General features: G+C 45.1%; 1 protein-coding gene across 1 annotated transcript in view; it reads right to left on the reverse strand.

The window, feature by feature from the left end:
- The window catches only part of SPIDR (scaffold protein involved in DNA repair), a 277,556-nt gene that overhangs the window by 81,405 nt on the left and 174,643 nt on the right, over positions 1 to 21,508 (reverse strand). The window contains exons 9-10 of the mRNA XM_061438706.1: positions 14,671 to 14,866; positions 13,060 to 13,289 (exon numbers count right to left, since the gene is read on the reverse strand). Coding sequence (XP_061294690.1) covers positions 13,060 to 13,289; positions 14,671 to 14,866 — 426 coding nt within the window. The remainder of the gene's footprint in view (positions 1 to 13,059; positions 13,290 to 14,670; positions 14,867 to 21,508) is intronic.

Here is a 21,508-nt window from a genome sequence, read left to right on the forward strand (position 1 = left end):
ACTCTACAACAAGCACTGTCTAGATGCCCCTGTATCCATCCCTCTCTCTTTTTGTATCTGTGCAAATAAACATGAAGGTTCAGAACGTTTTCATCACTGCTAGGCCAGCTGATCCAGAAGAGACCAGGAGTCTTTGTTCACAGTGTCTCTCTCTTCCCAAGAATGGTTTTGGAGGATACGTTTGCTGCAGTTTTCTGTGGCACATGGCGCTCATCAGGCTCAAGCTAATTAGAACTTCAGGGCCAAGAAATGAGCACAACGAGGGCAAGCCTCCCAAGACTGCCAGCTGGCTGCCCCAAGTGCTCTGGATCCAACAGCAGCTGGGAGGCAGGGCGGAACAGGTCCACGTGACACAGGCGAACGGGGGAGAGGGGGCGGCAAGCCTGGCAGCCCAGCTGGAGTGGGAGGTCAAGTCCGGTCTCTCTGATCTCGCCCCTCTGAGCATCTGGCTGCAGAGGCACGTGGGGCTGAGTGTTCGCATCTGCTCCCCTCTCCCCATGCCTCCCACCCCAACGCTGCCGGCTGGCACCTTGTCTCCCACGGCTTTGCTCTGCGCTGTCCTCTCAGAGCACACATTCCAGAGCGCTGTCTGGCTCACAGGAAAGTTCTAGCGTGACCACAGCACAGCTCCAGATCAAGCTGCAGGCACGAGAGGGTGGGGGTGCAGATCATCAGAGGTCTCCAGCCTCTTTAAGAACAGAAGTTTCCAGAGAAAGGAGGTCAGGAACAGGCAGAAAATTCCACGGCTTTTATATAGGGCCACCTTGAAATCATTCTTGATCTTGATGGATAACAGGTGCTGGAAAATCACCAAGGTCAGACTAATATGCAAACTCTCAACTATGGATACACGCACCACAGTTGTCTGGCTATTAATTTGGAAAATTACTCTTGCTATCTTCATCAGGTTATGAACATTTTATTTTCCTAAATGTCTGTACTCATATCACTAGGCTGTTGCCATTCCTTTTGATTTTTTCCTTCAAGTGTATCACTGGTTTAATACATAAAAAAAGAATGAGGGAACCTTCATTGCTATTTTATATTATCAATAAGCTCATTAAGCATACATACACACATTCAAGGCACATGTATGCTGTAAATATAAACAGGATCAATGATATAGGTTGGTATTACACAGTTTAAAGAACATGAACATACTGCTTTCAAATTATTCATAGCTCTGATTCTACTCTGCAACATTTAAAATTGCAACCAGCTACCTGTAATCTGACACTAGACCAATAAAATGATAAAAGCTTAAAAAGGAGATAAAGGGTAGGAAAATGGATCCATTTTGTGCCATCTAGAAGAGGAGAAATGAAAACTCACACAAACCATCATAAATGCCAAAAGAGATACATCTAACTGAAAAAATATTCAGGGATATATAACTATAGATATAGTAGGCACAGTATGTGTACCAGGAGGCAATAATAAATATTCCGACACATAATCCTTACCCACAAGGAGCTGACAACCTTCCAGTAAAGACGGACACTTCTATAACTAACTATAATACAAAGGACTACAGCTGTCATAAAGCAAATAGTGTTAAGAGTGTATGCTTGGCACCAGGCATTTTATAAATCTTATCTCACTGAATCTTCAAAACAATTATACATGACTGACAATGACGTTACTAACTGCATGGGGCTGTTAAAAAAAATTAAGAGAGTTAAGATTATCTACCTACCTATCTTTAACCAAGAAAATATAGCTAGTAGGTTAGCAAAGCTCAGATTCAAACCCACGCCTGCCTACTTCCAAAATTTGCTTTTTTTTTTCATTCTAATACACTGATAAAGAGACTATTTGCATGGCTAAAACCAGGAGAGACTTCGCAGGGCAAGTGGCATACAACCATAGTGAAGTCTGCACAGGCCTCAAAAGACTGAGAAAATGATTTGGAGATGAGCTACTGTGAAAACACCACAGCATTAAATAACCATTTTGGTTTTTCTGCCTCAAGACAATTAAGAGAGCTTCCAGGGAAATTAAGAAAGAAAAAGAAATAAGATACATCCAGATTGAAAATGAAGAAGTAAAACTGTCTTTATTCAAAGACTACATGATTTTATGTATGAAAAATCCTAAGGAAACCACTAAAAAACTATGACAGCTAACAAGCAAATTCAAAAAGACTTCAGAGTATAGGCCAATATATAAAAATCACCTTCATATCTACACATTAGCAATAAACAATTTGAAATTAAGGAAACAACTGCATTTACAATAGTAAAAAAAACAGACAATACTCAGGTATAAATTTAACGGCTGAAAACTATAAAGCACTGCTGAAAGAAATGAAAGATCTAATTGAAAGACATCCCATGTTTATGGATCCAAAGACTAAATACTGATAAGATAGCAATTTTCTTCAAATTGACATACATATTCAACACAATCTCTATCAAAAACCCAGTTGATTTACTGAAAAATAAATAACAATTAACAAGCTGATTCTAAAACTCATATGTAAATATAAAAGACTCAGAATTCTGAACATCATCTTGGAAAAATACAGTTAGAGGACTTATACTTCGTGATTTTGAAACATAATATAAACATAGAGGGAGAAGGTAATGGCACCCCACTCCAGTACTCTTGCCTGGAAAATCCCATGGATGGAGGAGCCTGGAAGGCTGCAGTCCCCGGGGTCGCTAAGAGTCGGGCACGACTGAGCAACTTCACTTTCACTTTTCACTTTCATGCATTGGAGAAGGAAATGGCAACCCACTCCAGTGTTCTTGCCTTGAGAATCCCAGGGATGGGGGAGCCTGGTGGGCTGCTGTCTATGGGGTCGCACAGAGTTGGACAGGACTGAAGTGACTTAGCAGCAGCATAAACATAGAGTAACTGAGATCACTGCAGTGCTAGCATAGAGACATGCAGACAGCACAAAGGGTGAGAAATGAGAGTTTAGAAATAAACACTTACATGTACAGTCAACTGATTTTTGCCAAGGGTGCCAAGAAAATTCCATAGACAAAGAGTAGTCATGTTAGCATGACTGTGAGGCTGGACCCCAGCCTCACACCATAAACAAAAATCATTCAAATGGATCACAGACCTAAATGGAAGAGTAAACCTATTAAATCTTAGAAGAAAATACGGAAGTAAACCTTCATAAGCCTAGATTAGGCAACACTTCCTTAGATGCAACACCAAAAGCACAAGCAACCAAACAAACAAGCCAAAAGATAAACTGGACATCACCAAAATTATAAACTTCTGTTTCAAAGAGAGCTATAAAAAAAGTGGGGAAAAAAGCCCACCAGATAATGGCAGAAAATATTTGTGAATCATATATATGAGACTTATATACAGAATAAAGAACTCTTATAATTCAACAAAAAAGGACAAATAACCCAAATAAGAAAGTAGGCAAAGGATTTAAACTAGCATTTCTCCAACGAAGTATACAAATGAGCAAGAAGCATTAAAAGATGCTCAACATTGTTACTCCTTAGGGAAATATAAATCAAAGCTGCAATGAGAAAAGCTGCAATGAGATACAGCTTCATACCCACTAGGATGGCTGGAAGAAAAACCCGCAATGAGATATGGCTCCGTAACACTAGGATGGCTAGTAGAAAAAAGACCATGACAAGTGTTGAGCATGATGTGGAGGAACTGGAGCCCTCACACAGTGCTGGTAGGAATGTAAAATGCTGCAGTTTCTTTCAGTTCAGTTCAGTTGAGTCTCTCAGTCGTGTCCGACTCTGCGACCCCATGAATCGCAGCACGCCAGGCCTCCCTCTCCATCACCAACTCCCGGAGTTCACTCAGACTCACATCCATCGAGTCAGTGATGCCATCCAGCCATCTCATCCTCTGTCGTCCCCTTCTCCTCCTGCCCCCAATCCTTCCCAGCATCGGGGTCTTCTCCAATGAGTCAAATCTTTGCATGAGGTGGCCAAAGTATTGGAGTTTCAGCCTCAGCATCAGTCCTTCCAATGAACACCCAGGACTGGTCTCCTTTAGGATGGACTGGTTGGATCTCCTTGCAGTCCAAGGGACTCTCAAGAGTCTTCTCCAGCACCACAGTTCAAAAGCATCAATTCTTCAGCGCTCAGCTTTCTTCACAGTCTAATTCTCACATCCATACGTGACCACTGGAAAAACCATAGCCTTGACTAGAAGGACCCTTTGTTGGCAAAGTAATATCTCTGCTTTTTAATATGCTATCTAGGTTGGTCATAACTTTCCTTCCAAGGAGTAAGTGTCTTTTAATTTCATGGCTGCAGTCACCATCTGCAGTGATTTTGGAGTCCCCCAAAATAAAGTCTGACACTGTTTCCACTGTTTCCCCATCTATTTCCCATGAAGTGATGGGACTGGATGCCATGATCTTAGTTTTCTGAATGTTGAGCTTTAAGCCAACTTTTTCACTCTCCTCTTTCACTTTCATCAATGAGGCTTTTGAGTTCCTCTTCACTTTCTGCCATAAGGGTGGTGTCCTCTGCATATCTTAGGTTACTGATATTTCTCCTGGCAATCTTGATTGTAGCTTGTGCTTCTTCCAGCCCAGCGTTTCTCATGATGTACTCTGCATAGAAGTTAAACAAACAGGGTGACAATATACAGCCTTGATGTACTCCTTTTCCTCTTTGGAACCAGTCTGTTGTTCCATGTCCAGTTCTAACTGTTGCTTCCTGACCTGCATATAGGTTTCTCAAGAGGCAGGTCAGGTGGTCTGGTATTCCCATCTCTTGAAGAGTTTTCTACAGTTTATTGTAATCCACACAGTCAAAGGCTTTGGCATAGTCAATAAAGCAGAAATAAATGTTTTTCTATGTTATTGATTGTGCCAAAACAGTTTCTTTGGAAAACACTAATTCCTCAGAGAATTTAAAAAAGAGTTACCCTATGACCCAGATATTCCACTCCCAGATATATACTCAAGAAAACTGAAAAATTATGTCCACAGAAAGAACTTGGATTAAAATGTTCATAGCAGCACTATTACAAAACAGACAAATCCATAGAGACAAAAAGTAGATTAATGGCTGCCATGGCTGGGAGAAGGGAAGTTAGCAGCCAACTGGTATGGAGTTTCTTTTTGAGGCAATAAAAATGTTGTAATACTAGAATATGGTCATGACTGACCAACTCTGCAAACATAAAGTATTGAACTGTATACTATAAAAGGGTGAATTTTTACAGCATGTGAATTATATAAAAAAGAGGAGATAGAAGTAAGATAGTTCCAATGCTGACACCTCTTCATATGCATTAAGAACAGTAAGACCTAGAGCTGTAATTCCAAGGACACGATGCTGTTTTTACCCTTCACGGTACTCCAGAATGTGAACAGAAGGAAGGGCAGAGAACATAATAAACAGGTCTGGATGTCAGTTAGTAGAATCACCAGTAATAAGACAGGCTGTGAAGGAATCAGGGCTGAATGACCCTGAGATATCACAAGGACCACCAAGAGCTGTTTGAGAGATCAAACAGGCAAAAGGTAGGAGCTAGGAAGCTGAGATTAGAGGCTTTATTTAAGACTCATGAACACAGAGCTAATGATTAAGAGAAGACTTGTATTTACTGAGAGCACAGGTAAGTAAGGAGAACCTGAGGAATGGGCTCTGACATCATTTATGAGGAGACATTAAGAAAATGATGCTCTGCTCTTATATCTTTGCATCACAATAAAAATACTCAAACCATTGAAGAGGAGTGATTCCAATTTTTCTACAATATGAAGAAATAAAGTACAACTAACAATAACAACCTATGAAAATGTGTTGCTGTGCAGGTCGATCCATACAATCACTGCACAGACTGGTGGAGTGTGGGGGACACAGAAGGGCGTGTGGGGCGGCCTATGTGTCCTGGTGAGGAGGAGCGGTCATCCTCCCTTTGCGCTCTCTCCCTGCGGACATGCATAATTCGCTATTCTGGAGGAACTCCATGCCACTCTGTCTTGATACACACAAGAAGAAAGAAAACTGGTACCTGTCTTGGGAGCAAGAAACAGAATGCCTGCACTGTAGTTCTCTTGTGCCACTGAATGCTGAGCATTCTCATCCCCGTCTGCATCAATAAGACCTTGCTATCAAAACCTGTCCATGCTCCTTGCATCACACCCTCTTCCGTGCCCAGGGAGCTAGCTTCCACCCTCCTCCCACCCCCTCGGTAACTCCTGCACGTAAGTCACCCAGGAACTTCACCTGGCGTCATCTGTCACCTTGTCAGGCATCTCTGCAGCATCAGATCAGCTGCCCTCTCTCACCTGAGGCACTGACCCATGACAGAGTGCTGCCACGACCAGCCCTTCCCCTCCAGGCTCCATCCTCCAGTGCTGCAGGACCTGAAGTCTTGGAGCCAATGTTTTCCTTCCTTGGTGTCTGCTATGTCCGCAGTGTGCTCACATCCACTGCCTTGGCCTTAGACAGTCTCCGCCTGTGATGGAACAGCTCTGAAGGTGTAAAGGGAGGAGGGCCGAGGGCATCTTGCTCTCTCTCCAGGCCCCAGGACCTCTGGAATCTGGCACCATGGACAAAAGTACTCTTCATCAGCCACACACGAATGCACATAACAAATACACAGACTGGCAAGCTGGAGGCTAAAAATCCCTCAATACTTACCTCCAAGCTAAAGTCTTCCCTAACTGTGAGATCTATTTATCCAGACTGTTCACCTGACACCCTTTCCTGGATGCCTCAAAGGAATCTCAAACTGAACAGGCCCCAGATTGAATCTGCCTGAGAAGCACTCTTACTATTTCCTTCTGCCTTACCACCCCCAACCCTCCATCCAGTCACACGCACATGAGAAGTGTCTCCATTTCCCTGCGGCATTGTGTGAGATGGGAGCCTTGTCTGTGCTGGGCCTGGCAGGAGCTTCCTCTGGGCCTCTCTACTTCCACTGAGGCCATGCTCCACGCCCTCTCATTCCCAAACCATTTCCGTCCCACAGCTGACGTGTCTGCCGGACAGGCACACCAGTGGCCCACACTCGCTTGCCACTCTGCCACCTCCTTCCTGTTTGGAGCTCTAGAAGGCCCCCCACACCCCTGCCTCCATGGATACTTCTCTTTCATCTCTTTTTCATCCAACATCCTCTGAGCTTTCCAGTGTCACTTAAGTAGCACTGCTTCAGAACACGGGCCTTCGATCCCCAAACTGTCGACTCACTGTCTCTCAGAGTATCCTGTTTGTTCTCACCAAGCACTGAGTACAACTTAAAATCATAAATGTCTTTGGTTTCAATTGGTTTATGTGGGACTCCCTTACCAGACAATGCTCCATGAGCACAGGACAATGCCTGGTTTTGTCAACTATGTAGAATCAGAACCCAACCCAGGACCAGGGGAAGTGAAAAGAGGAAGAAATGTAAGCCAAGAGACTAAGTAAGGGTCAAAAGATGAAAAGAGAATAAAACGTCAAAGTAGAGAGAAAGGACAATGTTTTTCTTTCCTGAGTTCAGTTCAATGAATTTCCATGAAACTAAAATGCAGCTTATGGAGAAGGAAATGGCAACCTACTCCAGCCTTCTTGCCTGGAGAATCCCATGGATTGAGGAACCTGGCGGGCTACTGTCCCTGAGGTCACAAAGAGTTGGACACGACTGAGCAAAACACAATATTAGTTCAGTTCAGTCACTCATTGTGTCTGACTCTTTGTGACCCCATGGACTGCAGCATGCCAGGCTTCCCTGTCCATCACCAACTCCCAGAGCTTGCTCAAACTCATGTCCATCGAGTCAGTGATGCCATCCAACCATCTCATCCTCTTTCGTCCCCTTCTTCTCCGGCCCTCAATGTTTCCCAGCATCAGGGTCTTTCCCAATGAGTCAGTTCTTCCCATGAAGTAGCCAAAGCATTGGAGATTCAGCTTCTGCATCAGTTCTTCCAGTGATTATTCAGGACTGACTTCCTTTAAGATTGACTGTTTTGATCTCCTTAGAGTCCAAAGGACTCTCAAGAGTCTTCTCCAACATCACAGTTCAAAAGCATCAATTCTTCTGTGCTCAGCTTTCTTTACGGTCCAACTCTCACACCCATACATGACTACTGGAAAAACCACAGCTTTGACTAGATGGACTTTTGTTGGCAGAGTAATGTCTCTGCTTTTTAATATGCTGTCTAGGTTGGTCACAGCTTTTCTTCCAAGGAGTGTCTTTTAATTTCATGGCTGCAGTCACCATCTGCAGTGATTTTTGGAGTCCCCAAAAATAAAGTCTGTCACTGTTTTCATTGTTTCCCCATCTATTTGCCATGAAGTGATGGGACTGGATGCCATGATCTTCATTTTTTGAATGCTGCGTTTTAAGCCAACTTTTTTACTCTCCTCTTTCACTTTCAAATCAAGAGGCTCTTTAGTTCTTCTTCACTTTCTGCCATAAGGGTGGTATCATCTGTATATCTGAGGTTACTGATATTTTTCCTGGCAATCTTGATTCTAGCTTGTGCTTCATCCAGTCCAGCATTTCACATGATGTACTTACTCTGCATAGAAGTTAAACAAACAGGGTGACAATATATAGTCTTGATGTACTCCTTCCCCAATTTGGAACCAGTGTGTTGTTCCGTGTTCGGTTCTAACTGTTGCTTCTTGACCTGGATACAGATTTCTCAAGGGGCAGGTCAGGTGGTCTGTATTCCCATCTCTTTAAGAATTTTCCAGTTTGTTGTGATCCACACAGTCAAAGGCTTTGACGTAGTCAATAAAGCAAAAGTAGATGTTTTTCTGGAACTCTCTTGCTTTTTTGATGATCCAACAGATGTTGGCAATTTGATCTCTGATTCCTCTGCCTTTTCTAAATCCAGCTTGAACATCTGGAAGTTCACGGTTCCCATAATGTTGAAGGCTGGCTTGAAGAATTTTGAGCATTACTTTGCTAGCGTATGAGATGAGTGAAATTGTGTGATAAATTGAACATTCTTTGGCATTGCCTTTCTTTGGGATTGGAATGAAAACTGACCTTTTCCAGTCCTGTGGCCACTGCTTAGTTTTCCAAATTTGCTGGCATACTGACTGCAGTACTTGCACAGCATCATCTTTTAGGATTTGAAAGAACACAACTGGGATTCCATCACCTCCACTAGCTTTGTTCATAGTGATGCTTCCTAAGGCCCCCTTGACTTCACATTCCAGGATGTCTGGCTCTAGGTGAGTGATCACACCATCATGGTTATCTGGTCGTGAAGATCCTTTTTGTACAGTCTTCTGTGTACTGCTGCCACCCCTTCTTAGTATCTCCCGCTTCTGTTATGTCCATACCATTTCTGTCCTTTACTTTCCCACCTTTGCATGAAATGTTTCCTTGGTATCTCCAATTTTCTTGAAGAGATCTCTAGTCTTTCCCATTTTATTGTTTTCCTCTATTTTTTTGCACTGATCAATGAGGAAGGCTTTCTTATCTCTTGCTATTCTTTGGAACTCTGCATTCAAATGGGTATATCTTTCCTTTTCTCTTTTGCCTTTTGCTTCTCTTCTTTTCTCAGCTATTTGTAAGGCCTCATCAAACAACCATTTTGCCTTTTTGCATTTCTTTTTCTTGGGGATGGTCTTGATCCCTTCCTCCTGTACAGTGTAACAAACCTCAGTCCATAGTTCTTCGTGCACTCTGTCTATCAGATCTAATCCCCTGAAATAGTTAAATATGAAGGGTCTTTCCCTCCAGGCTTTCGTCCAAATGCAAGACCACTGGACAAGTTCTATGAATTCAATGCCCTCACGAAAGACTAACTCTCCAGCAAAAAATGTTTCTGCAGTGACAGGCTAGAAACAACGTGTCTCTGAGGGATAAAATTATCTGTCCCTAAGTTAAGCATCTCAAGGAAAAAGGAAGTGATGGTTTCAGAAAGGGAGGAAGAAAGTCAATCACCACGGACAGGGAGTAGAGTGGTCTAGACACCACTCTGCCAGGAGGGGGTTGTGGCAGGCAGCCCACTTCTGCGCTCTCTGCTGCAGTTCCCTCCAGAAGAAACTAGTGCTCCCCCTGGGCTAAAAAGCCTGTGGTCTGATTAGTCATACGTTTACCTAGCACTTATCCAACATGAAGTGGGTCCAGGTAAAGGTGTGTGCTGGTGCTGAACAGATTTCCTGCTTACTGTTTAGGGAGTGCTTCGGGTCTGGCTTCTGTTACTTTTGATTGAATGATTTATAAAACTAAAGTTCATGTGGCTTACTCTGATATATAACACCTTGAGAAACCAAGTAAAAATGTTTTCTTTAATAGTGTGAGTTAAAAGAAGTCATCCAGAAGAACAATGGACAGCAGACTTACATATGACATTTCTGAAATCTAATGTAAACTTTCGCTAATGTTTCACAGCTCAGAGGACAAATCTATCTGACCCTCTTCAGGACTGGCAGGCCTCAAATAAATGTCTCTTAATTTCAAAGGTGACAAAAATTGGGCTATATGCCATCAGAAGCTAAGCTGTGACTGATCTCATAAAAGTGCCATGGGTAGAGTGCTGGGAGCAGACAGACAAACGAGATCAGGTGCCAAGTTAGACGTGAGTCATCACAGTGTTTCCTCGGGGGGCATCTGACCTGGTTGGGCAGGAAGGGAGAATCACTGTAGCAAGAGTCCCAGAAAACAGACTTGCTTCTGTTTATGCCCAGGCACAGGCCTCAATTTCCTCTGACATGGCAATTTCTGGCTCTACGGAAACAAATGGTGATCAGAGAAGACTTCAGTTCACTGCTGGAGCAGAGGTTCTTGGGAAAAAGCAGGTGAGCTAACTCAGGGGAGTGGCCCTCACTGTTCAGTCTCCCTGCTATGTCCTCCGTGCTCGGGCCTCTGGACAAGACTGACTCTGTGCACTGCACGGCTGCCCGAAATTACCAGCAGGCAAGAAGTTACAGGCAGAAATCGCTGATAGAAAAGAGCATTCCGGGCAGCACGCCCACGTCTTCTGAGGGTGTCTCCCCTCGTATCGTGTGGCACATGCAGGTGTGAAGGTCCACGCCAGGACACATGCTGCTGAGTGACTCTCAAGGACACACCTTATACACACCAGCAGAGAATCAGTAGAGGGCTAAGGGTCTTATTCCTTCTATATTAATTGGATTTGTAAACTGGAGACCTGATCATTATTACAGCAAATGAATCTAGAAAAAACTAATAATGGATTATACAGTAAGACCTTTCTGTACCTCAAATACATCACAGAAGGCTCGTCTCCCACCCCAGGCCAAACGCTATGACCTCTGTCCAGAAGGACCACCCTTCCTCATGGTACACAGTCTACTCAGGTCCCATGCCGGCTTTCCAGGGTGACTGGCCCCTGGCCATCTAGCATCAAACAGAGCCTGCTTCCAAGTCAATATTCTTCCCTTTCTTTCAGCTTCAGTATTCTCTACAACCCTGTCATGTGGGGATTCTATATCTCATGATGGTTTTCTTTCATCCACGTATAACTGTCAGCAAGTCAATCTCTGAGGCCCAGTGTTCTCATCTATGAAATGGGTTACCGTCCTCCAGCCTCTGTTTACAATCTCACATGTGCTACAAGAAATCCCCATGCCCACTGATGCATATTCATTACATCTGATTAACTCAGTGTTGCTTTCCTATTTCTGAGCTTTACACCTGCCCTGCCTTCAATCCACTGTGAGCACAGCCTCAGTTGGTATGTGCCAGGTGGGAGCAGTGCTCTGCGGGCTTTAGGATCTTCTCCTCAGAGCCCAGCATGGTCACAGACCGCAGAAGCAGCCAAGCAAGACAAAACCTTTGTCTGATCTGTAACTGTCTCAGGTAAGTCTGTTTAAAAGGACACAATTTTAAGTCTAGAACAAAACCGGTCAACAGCTACAAGTGTGCTAAAGACCTAAAGACGGATATATTGGTTTCACACATACATTTTCCAAACAGAATAAAAATAAACTTTTCTATAATTCCACAAGAAATATTCTGTAACTCTGCACCTGAAAGGACTTTGTGAAATTCATGGTCCTTCAAAGTAAGCTGCAGTCCACCGGAAGGCGACTGACAGGTAACAGAGTCGTGCTTGCTGCCGCTCCTTCCGAACATCAGAAGGCACCGTAAGGACAGGATGCCTGTGACTTATTATTGCTTCAGTATGTGCTTCTCTAACAGTAGAGGCACAAAATGACTGATTGTCAGATAAACTGGCATCTACACTTTTAATTTCTATTCTTCTATAAATCTGTGTTACTGCTTTGAGAGCAATTTAACATAGAAAGATGACCTCAGAAGGGTCTGACAAGGACAAAGAAACTCTTACTCAACCATATGTCTACAGCTGTCTGCAAACACACAACCAGGAAGAGTGGAAATGCGAGTAGAAAGCTGCCGCTCCCACTATCTGTTGGAGCGAAGCACTGTGAATCACAGGTCTCCCTTGCTCCCACAGCTGCTGAGTTAGGCAGGGCACCAAGGCAGCCACTACCCACAGGGGCTACCTAAAATGACTTAATTAAACTTCAGTGAAATTATAAATGTAGTTTGCTCGCCCCAGCAGCCGTACTGCCTGCGTGGTCAGTGGCTGCCGCACGGGCGAGGGCAGTGAGCAACATCCGCATCACTCACAGATCCTGAGGTAACACCGAAGTGAACTCAAAAGGCCCATCTGAGAGCCACAGACCCACCAGCTGCCATTTCTTTATCCTGGTTTCTAAGACATAAAACTTGACGGCTATTGTCATGGTCTTTTTAACCTTGCCTTGGCTCTTTCAGAACAATACCAATCATGTTTGTATGACGTTCAGTAACATAAACAATCAAAGGTAAAAGTAAATGTGACTAACTTTTCTACTAGGTCTATTTAGATAAATTGGAGAAGGAAATGGCAACCCACTCCGGTATTCTTGCCTGGAAAATTCCATGGACAGAGAAGCCTGGCAGGCTACAGTCCACAGGGTCACAAAGAGTTGGCCACAACTGAGCAACTGAGCACATTTAGATAATTATACGTGGACAAAATCCTCTGTCATACCAGGTGTTTCAAATTTTGATGTAAGAGAAAACCAACCAAAGAAAAACCACCCCTGTGCGTGGTGATGAAACCACTCTGAGAAGAGCTTCCCCTCTGTGCAGATGAGTGTGGGCCCGGCACCCATGTCCGTCACTCACCGTGCCCTGGTTGGGTCTGCGCTGTCTGCCTGCTGGCCTCTGCAGGGCAGGGAGTACACTCTCTGCACCACCACTCGCACGCCCACTCCCGTCCAGGCGGCAGCTCCGTGGCTCTCGACTGCATCCAGCAGAGAGTCCCTAAGGGGAGCTTGGCTGGGGACGCATGGCTCCACTTGTTCAGGATGGAGGGTCTGGTCTGTGCCCACCGCAGTGTGACTATCACACAGAACCTGATGAGACATGCAAAAGGAACACTTGCAGCCTGACTCACGAGGGCATGCACCATACCAAATGTGGCAGCCCGCGTGACTGTAGGACACTCAAGGAATGACAAGGACAAATGCACAGCCGCAGCTCAGGGCTCCCACCTGCGGGCCACCTGTGCAGCCGTGGTGAGCTGAGGCACACAGACCACCTCGGGGGTTTGAGAACATGCAGAAAGGACTCCTATTAAAATATCTCATGGTAATTTTAAAAGTTTTCTTCTATGAGGTAACAATCTCAAAGCACAAACTACAAAACAAAACGAAAGAAGGACCAGGGTTACTGTGAAGTGCCAGCACTCTGCACACTCCAGTGAACCACAGGAGCCGCCTCAGCAATCCCGGTAAACACCTTCACAAGAGGACGGCGCCTCCAAAAGACTCTGTGCCCCTGCATCCCAGCACTGTTCTCTACATCCTGTGCTTGCGTAACAAACATGTGACCCTCACAACCCAAGAAGGCAGGCTGCACCGTCACCACTGTTATACAGACAGGCGTGCTGAGACAGGAGCCGAGAATCCTGCCCAAGACTGCCAGCAGGAAGTGGCTGAGGCAGGACCCGAACTCAGCACTGAGGTCCACAGCCCACACTCTCGACACTAAGCTCTCTGGCAGCTACCCTGGCATAGATGGCAACGTAGACACATTTCATGAATTTAACATCACATACTTGTTTGAAACTGTATGTTAAAGCAGTAATGTAGTTTGGGCCATATACTGTACATCTGTTAAATTGATTAAAGGGAGATTTCACGTAATACCCTCCAGACACATGTTCTGATAGTCAAAGAGAGGCCCTGCTTGATTCCACACATACAAAGCAGGATGAAAGTCCATTTGCTTTGCTTTCTGGTTTCCCCTCATGTGGTCACCCTCAACATACCCCTCAGTGCTGACGCGGGGAGCCAGGCGACCCTGAGGTAGCTGCGCTGGAGTCAGACACTTGGAGCCCACAGCACCCCAGGAGTGTCCTCTTGCCTACCACAAGTGTGGCTTAGCGCTCCCCCAGTTCATCATCATGGATAGTCATGGCTCAGGGTCATTAACATTCCAAAAAGCAATCTCCAGTGTGTAACCTCAAGTTTACGCAACTCTCTTTATCCCCAGGGAAACAAACATCATGAAAAAGAAAAAGATGATTTTTTAAAATAAATTAAAGAGGCTTAAGTAAGCTCTTAGGCAGTTATGAGAACAGAAAAAAAACTCAAATTTTAATAAATTAGAGTATATATGACATATATGTGTGTTGAATACTTAAAGAAGACCAAAGGAAAACACTTCTATAAATACCTGGCCTTTAAATGCAGTATTATTACAAAGTGAAAATTTCTAAGTTGAGGAGTATACCTTGCTTTCGGGTGAGCTATCGGTTAGGCTCTTAAACTGGAACATCTGAGCCAGAGTGCTGCTCCTCCTCGGACAGGGCGTGTAACACTCGTGCCCATCACGTGATGCTTCTGAATCTTCTTTGGCAACAACTTTCTGACAAAAGTAAGTATTCAGAATAACAGGGCAACTTCCACCTGGGATAATAAGCTTTTGCCTGGAAAGGGAAAGAAACGCAAATAAAAATTTATTTGCAATGCTGGATTCCTCTCTCTTGCTAAATCTTGAGTACGAAGGGCAATGGCGTGCTGGCTACAGACACCACAAACCAGCCCCAGGGAGAGCACCCTGGCCTCACGCAGCGTCAGTGCATCTGCTCTGCTGCTAGGAGCAGATCCTGCCTCAGGAGTCAGGTGGAGGAGGCGACCACACCCCTGCCAGTGGGAGCTGCTGCAGGGTGGCCTCAGGACCCCTCAGGGGCAGACACCACCGGAGGGGAGGAGCACAGACCTGAAGGGAACGTTACAAGAAGACAGCTCGCCTCTTTCAGAGAAGAGGCGTCAGACACCAAAGGAACTCCACCTTCACTACCAAACGGACACAGTTACAGTCACTGCGGTGGCTCACATTTGAGCAGAAACAGGACAAGGTTCTCCCGGTGCCTCTCAGACTCTCAGGCTCATTCCTCACACAGGGGGAGCTGCTTAACATTCAGGGAGATTTAGAACCTCCACTCCCAGGGAGATGGAGGAGATACACTTTCCCTGTTTCTCCCCCTAGACACAGGGACTGCCTGATGTTGCACAGAAACAAAATGAGAAGATGCTGAAAGGAGAGAGGAGCAGACAACACCCTCAAAAGTGCACTTTCTCCGACTGAAGGACAAGGAAGGGGCAGCCCAGTGAGCCAGAAAGGGTTTTGCTGTTTCCTTTTAGGCAAACTTCACAGAAAAACCGTGACCCATGGCCACACACACCAGCCAAGGGCGAGAGGAGCCCACACGTGGCCCTCGACAGGCTGTCATGGGGAGTCTCTGCAGCCCAGTGGGACCGCCCACACCGCCATCACAGGGTGATGCCCGACGCCCAGAACCAAGCCCCACCTCCAGCCCACGCAGTGTCAGAGGAGGCCCAGCAGTGTCAGGGCTTTCCCCACAACCCAGTCTCCCACCACCGTCCACTGCGGTCAGCAGGGGCCATGCGGGGGGCAGGAACGAGGGGTATCCTGACGTCTCCCTCCGCCTGGTAGAGAGAACCCCCCCATCCCCCCACTTCTCTTCTCAGAGCACTGTCAGACAAAGCCAGCTAAAACTGGTTTAAATAAGATCCAGGATCTCATAATACCTAACGTGCACAGTTACCATCTAAAATCACTTGTTACACAAAGACTGACGCCAGGAGGAGAACAGGGGCAACAGGGGATGAGATGGTTGGATGGCATCACTGAGTCAACAGACATGGGTTTGAGCAAGCTCCAGGAGATGATGAAGGACAGGGAAGCCTGGCGTGCTGCAGTCCATGGGGTCGCAAAGAGTCAGCCACGACTGAGTGACTGAACAACAAGGTTTGTAAAAGCTCACTTGATAAATCACATGACAACCAACAACAGCAATGAACATCAACATGAGGCTGGGCCTGCACGGATTCTTCTGCTAAGGAATATGAGGAATGCGATGTGTTTACTTTCCAGTCCTCGCTCAGGACCTCCCTGACGAGGCAGCGGCGGTGGCGGCACAGGCTGCCATGCAGGTAGTCACACACGGGGACATACACAGAATCCTAGGGTGTGGAGCCAAGCACCAGGGTTTCTACTGAAGCTCATTTAGAAAAGAAAGAGAACCCTGTATATTCAAATAGAAACAGTAATTTGTCAGAATGTCTGCTTTCACGAAGGACCATTTCCATTGTTCTTTATTGAGTCTGTTATGAACAGAATTCAGGTAAACAGGGAAAAATAGACTGTTTTTTAATGTCACCAAGGGCACAGAAGGAAAACCAAGTGAAATCTCTTTTCATTTTCCAGTGCTTGTCAACCCTGCCAAAGTGTGAAATATCCTATTAGCAGCTCAGAACAAACAGTATTTCTTTCACATCACAAATAAGATCAATGTGCTTATTTACTGTCTAGGAAGAAGGTGTCCTAATCTGGTGGGTGGCAAAGACAACTGTTGGGATTAATGCTGTGACCTAAAGAAAACAAGACAAACAGAAGGAATTCCCTTACTTTTTTCCTTCTCTCTTATTTTAATGGCTAGTTAGCTAAACAGTCAGACTGAGAACTGTAGTCGTCAGAAAAACAAAAGGCAATGGCACCCCACTCCAGTACTCTTGCCATGAAATTCCCATGGATGGAGGGGCCTGGTGGGCTGCAGTCCATGGGGTCACTAGGAGTCAGACATGACTGAGCGACTTCACTTTCACTTTTCACTTTCATGCATTGGAGAAGGAAATGGCAACCCACTCCAGTGTCCTTGCCTGGAGAATCCCAGGGACGGGGAGCCTGGTGGGCTGCCGTCTATGGGGTCGCACAGAGTCGGATACGACTGAAGCAACTTAGCAGCAGCAGCAGCAGTCTTAATCTACTTTCCACTTATGACATACCTGGGACCAGTAATAAATTCTGTTTACAATTCTGTCTCCACTGGAAGCCACAGTACAGAGCTGGCTGGTGTACACGTCCCCCACCACCATGGGGGGCAGGCTGAGGGGAAGACAGCCCACAAGGGGACAGACACCAAGGGAACACCCGAGAGAAGCAGATCAACGCCGGCGCTGCCGGAACCCAGGCTTCTGAGGGCAGAGAAGCATGGAGCTCTCCAAGTAATTAATCATCTACAGATTGCTATCCCTGTGAGAGGTCTTGTCTGATTGGTTCACCCATCATTATTTCATACAGATAAAAATGTTTTCAAATGGATGTTGCCCCTTTTTCTGGCGTCTGTGGCAAAAGCACCTCTTCTCTCTGTACTCACTAGTGCTTTTCAAAATGTTTATGCTGGCCTCTACAACTAAACCCCTCAAATCCTAGAATAGATCATCTGCCTCTCCTTTATCTTTGTTTCTGAGTGCCAGACAGTACCTGACATGTGTAAGGGACTCAATAAATGCTTCCTAAATTAATGCAACCAAAACCACTTTATTCCTATTCATCAGATGTGTTTATAAAGAAATGAGCGTGCCTTCTGAACAGATAAACCAGAACTTACACAGCTGTGTCCATGTTCTTTAGAGGAGGAATCTGGCCGTGGCACACATTTCATATCAGGCCGTGGAAGAATAGAAGGTTGGAGGGGACGTGTGCAGGCACAGAGCTCCAGAGCACAGCACACGATGGCTTGGGAGGCCGGGGGGAAAGACATGGTTTGGATTCTAAGAAGCCTGGGTTTAAATCCTGGCTTTGCTACTGAAAAGGTCAGTTTTCATTCCAATCCCAAAGAAAGGCAATGCCAAAGAACGCTCAAACTACCGCACAGTTGCACTCATCTCACACGCTAGTAAAGTAATGCTCAAAATTCTCCAAGCCAGGCTTCAGCAATGCGTGAACCGTGAACTTGCAGTTGTTCAAGCTGGTTTTAGAAAAGGCAGAGGAACCAGAGATCAAATTGCCAACATCCACTGGATCATGGAAAAAGCAAGAGAGTTCCAGAAAAACATCTATTTCTGCTTTATTGACTATGCCAAAGCCTTTGACTGTGTGGATCACAATAAACTGTGGAAAATTCTGAAACAGATGGGAATACCAGACCACCTGACCTGCCTCTTGAGAAATTTATATGCATATCAGGAAACAACAGTTAGAACTGGACATGGAACAACAAACTGGTTCCAAATAGGAAAAGGAGTACGTCAAGGCTGTATATTGTCACCCTGCTTATTTAACGTCTATGCAGAGTACATCATGAGAAACGCTGGGCTGGAAGAAGCACAAGCTGGAATCAAGATTGCCGGGAAAAATATCAATAACCTCAGATATGCAGATGACACTACCCTTATGACAGAAAGTGAAGAGGAACTCAAAAGCCTCTTGATGAAGGTGAAAGAGGAGAGTGAAAAAGTTGGCTTAAAGCTCAACATTCAGAAAACTAAGATCATGGCATCTGGTCCCATCACTTCATGGCAATTACATGGGGAAACAGTGGAAACAGTGTCAGACTTTATTTTGGGGGGCTCCAAAATCACTGCAGATGGTGACTGCAGCCATGAAATTAAAAGACGCTTACTCCTTGGAAAGTTATGACCAACCTAGATAGCATATTCAAAAGCAGAGACATTACTTTGCCAACAAAGGTCTGTCTAGTCAAGGCTATGGTTTTTCCAGTGGTCATGTATGGATGTGAGAGTTGGACTGTGAAGAAAGCTGAGCGCCAAAGAATTGATGCTTTTGCACTGTGGTGCTGGAGAAGACTCTTGAGAGTCCCTTGGACTGCAAGGAGATCCAACCAGTCCATTCTGAAGGAGATCAGCCCTGGGATTTCTTTGGAAGGAATGATGCTAAAGCTGAAACTCCAGTACTTTGGCCACCTCATGCAAAGAGCTGACTCACTGGAAAAGACTGTGATGCTGGGAGGGATTGGGGGCAGGAGGAGAAGGGGATGACAGAGGATGAGATGGCTGCATGGCATCACTGACTCAATGGACGTGAGTCTGAGTGAATTCCAGGAGTTGGTGATAGACAGGGAGGCCTGGTGTGCTGCGATTCATGGGGTTGCAAAGAGTCGGACACGACTGAGCGACTGAACTGAACTGAGCTGTGTGAATGTGGGCAAATGTAACTGATGACTCAGTTTGTATAACACAGGAGCATGAACAGTAGCTATAAGGACCGCAGAGATTTCTTCGAGGATGAAGTAACAGCATGGTGTGGGGTTCTGGGAGCAGCTTTGCACAAATAGATGGAGGCTGCCAGTACTGCTGCTCCTCCAAGAATTACATCTTCAGTCACTTCACAGTAGTCACTGTCTCTTGTTTAGCAAAAACTAGGGTAACAGTGTTATTTGCCTGTGGCCCATCTTCTTTCTCCTCCTGAAGGTCAGTGAGAAGTCTACGCCATGAGCAGAAAATACGACTCCCCGCTGCCTCCATGCGCTCATGTGCACGAAGACGCCTGTGTCGCTCCTCCTCTCTGGCTGGATTCTGCTCTGGGTGCTAATGCACTGGCCACACTCTCATTCAGTCCTCTTCACAATGAGGAGGCCTGTCTGCATTTTCAGAGGAGGAACGAAAACAACTGTGTCCACAGCAAGGGTCCACGACAGGGCTGAAACACAAGCTAACGGCTTTAAAGCCAGTCTGTTCTCTTTCCTGGTGGGAGGACGGGACCCACCACTGAATGTGGCCAGAAAGGTCCCGCACCACTCCCGGAAGGGCAGTGCCTGGACAGGAAGTGGCACGGCTGCCAGGCAGGGGCCAGCGCACAGGTCAGCGGAGCCAGTGGGGGGCCCATCTGACAAGCAGCCACGCAGGGACGTAAAAGCAGATGCACAAAGGTCTCTGGTGACAACAGAGCCTCAGAGCCACTTTCTACACCCGTGCCTGGAAGGCAGCCATAGTGGCAAATAGATTTTAAATAAAATGAAAGAAAACAAAACCTACAATACAGATCCCAAGGTGCAGGAGGCACGTGTCCAGTCTGCGATGTGGTCAGTACCATACTGGGCAGCACAGATCACCGCACAGAGTTCCACGCAGCTATCGGAGAACTTCATTCTCCAGAGAGAAAATAAACCACATTCCATTCACTTGGTAAGCCCTTTTTCATTGATCAACTTGCTGGATTTAAAAAGGCTATTGTACCTCTTGACTTCTGAGCCACTGCACAAGCTCAGGCCCATCTGGCCCCTCCCCCAGACACCAGCATATGAATCCCTGCGTGAAACCCAAGTTGGCAACAAGACAGTGTTAGCAGTGTTTTCATGAATTTTTAAAAACAGCAAAATATCCTGCCCACATTTTCAATTATTCAAAGAGTGAATGGGCACTCCTCCTCTCACCAAAAATCAGATTTATTCTAAAAAATTTAAAACCTTAATCCTAGGAAATCTCTAAACTGAAGAATCAAACCAATTTAAGAAACAGTAAGTTTACAGTTCATACTCCCTTTATTTTCAACTTCTTATTTGACAAGATTTATCACCTGGTTCAAATATGTTTCTTTTACCTTCCTATCCAAATAACACCCACATTACCTAAAAAACTGATAAAAACACTGATGCAGAACAGAGTTATAACTGTGTGTTATTTTAAATTCCCAGAGTAGACATTAATTCCTTTTTTATCCAAATAAAGACATCACTGACAGTTTATTCCCATTCTAAAGTGGACAGCAAAAGACATTAAAGATGAATTCATGGAAGAATATAAAATGTAAGACAGACTTCCTCTATAAACCAGAAGCCTAATTCTCCACAACAACATAAGTTTCTTCCTCTGTAAACCAGAAGCCTAATTCTCCACACTAACATAAGTTTCTGACCATATCCTTTTTCAGGCACAGGTCACTGGAAATTCCAGTTTACAGAAAGAACCACCACTTTTCTGGCAGTAGGTGTAAACTTTATTTTCAAGGCACAAATCCCACACTTATTCAGTAACAAAAATTCTGTTAAAATATAATAGAAAATGCAGAAAGAAAGAAGGAAAGCAGGAAAAAGCATGGTCTGATGTCAGACTGACCTCGGTTTAAATTCTAGCTATGCTACATGCTGCCAATTTTATCTTCTTCAAATTACTTAGATTTTTCTCAACTTTAACTTTTTCATAACTAAAATGGGGATCATGCCTACTTAATGTTGTTACTGTGAGACTAGGTGCATACATTCCAATATACAAGCCAGAGAGAGACGAGTACATACCAGGCTTGG

The sequence above is a fragment of the Bos javanicus genome, chromosome 14 (genome assembly GCF_032452875.1).
Source record: "Bos javanicus breed banteng chromosome 14, ARS-OSU_banteng_1.0, whole genome shotgun sequence".
In the NCBI taxonomy this organism is placed as follows: domain Eukaryota; kingdom Metazoa; phylum Chordata; class Mammalia; order Artiodactyla; family Bovidae; genus Bos; species Bos javanicus.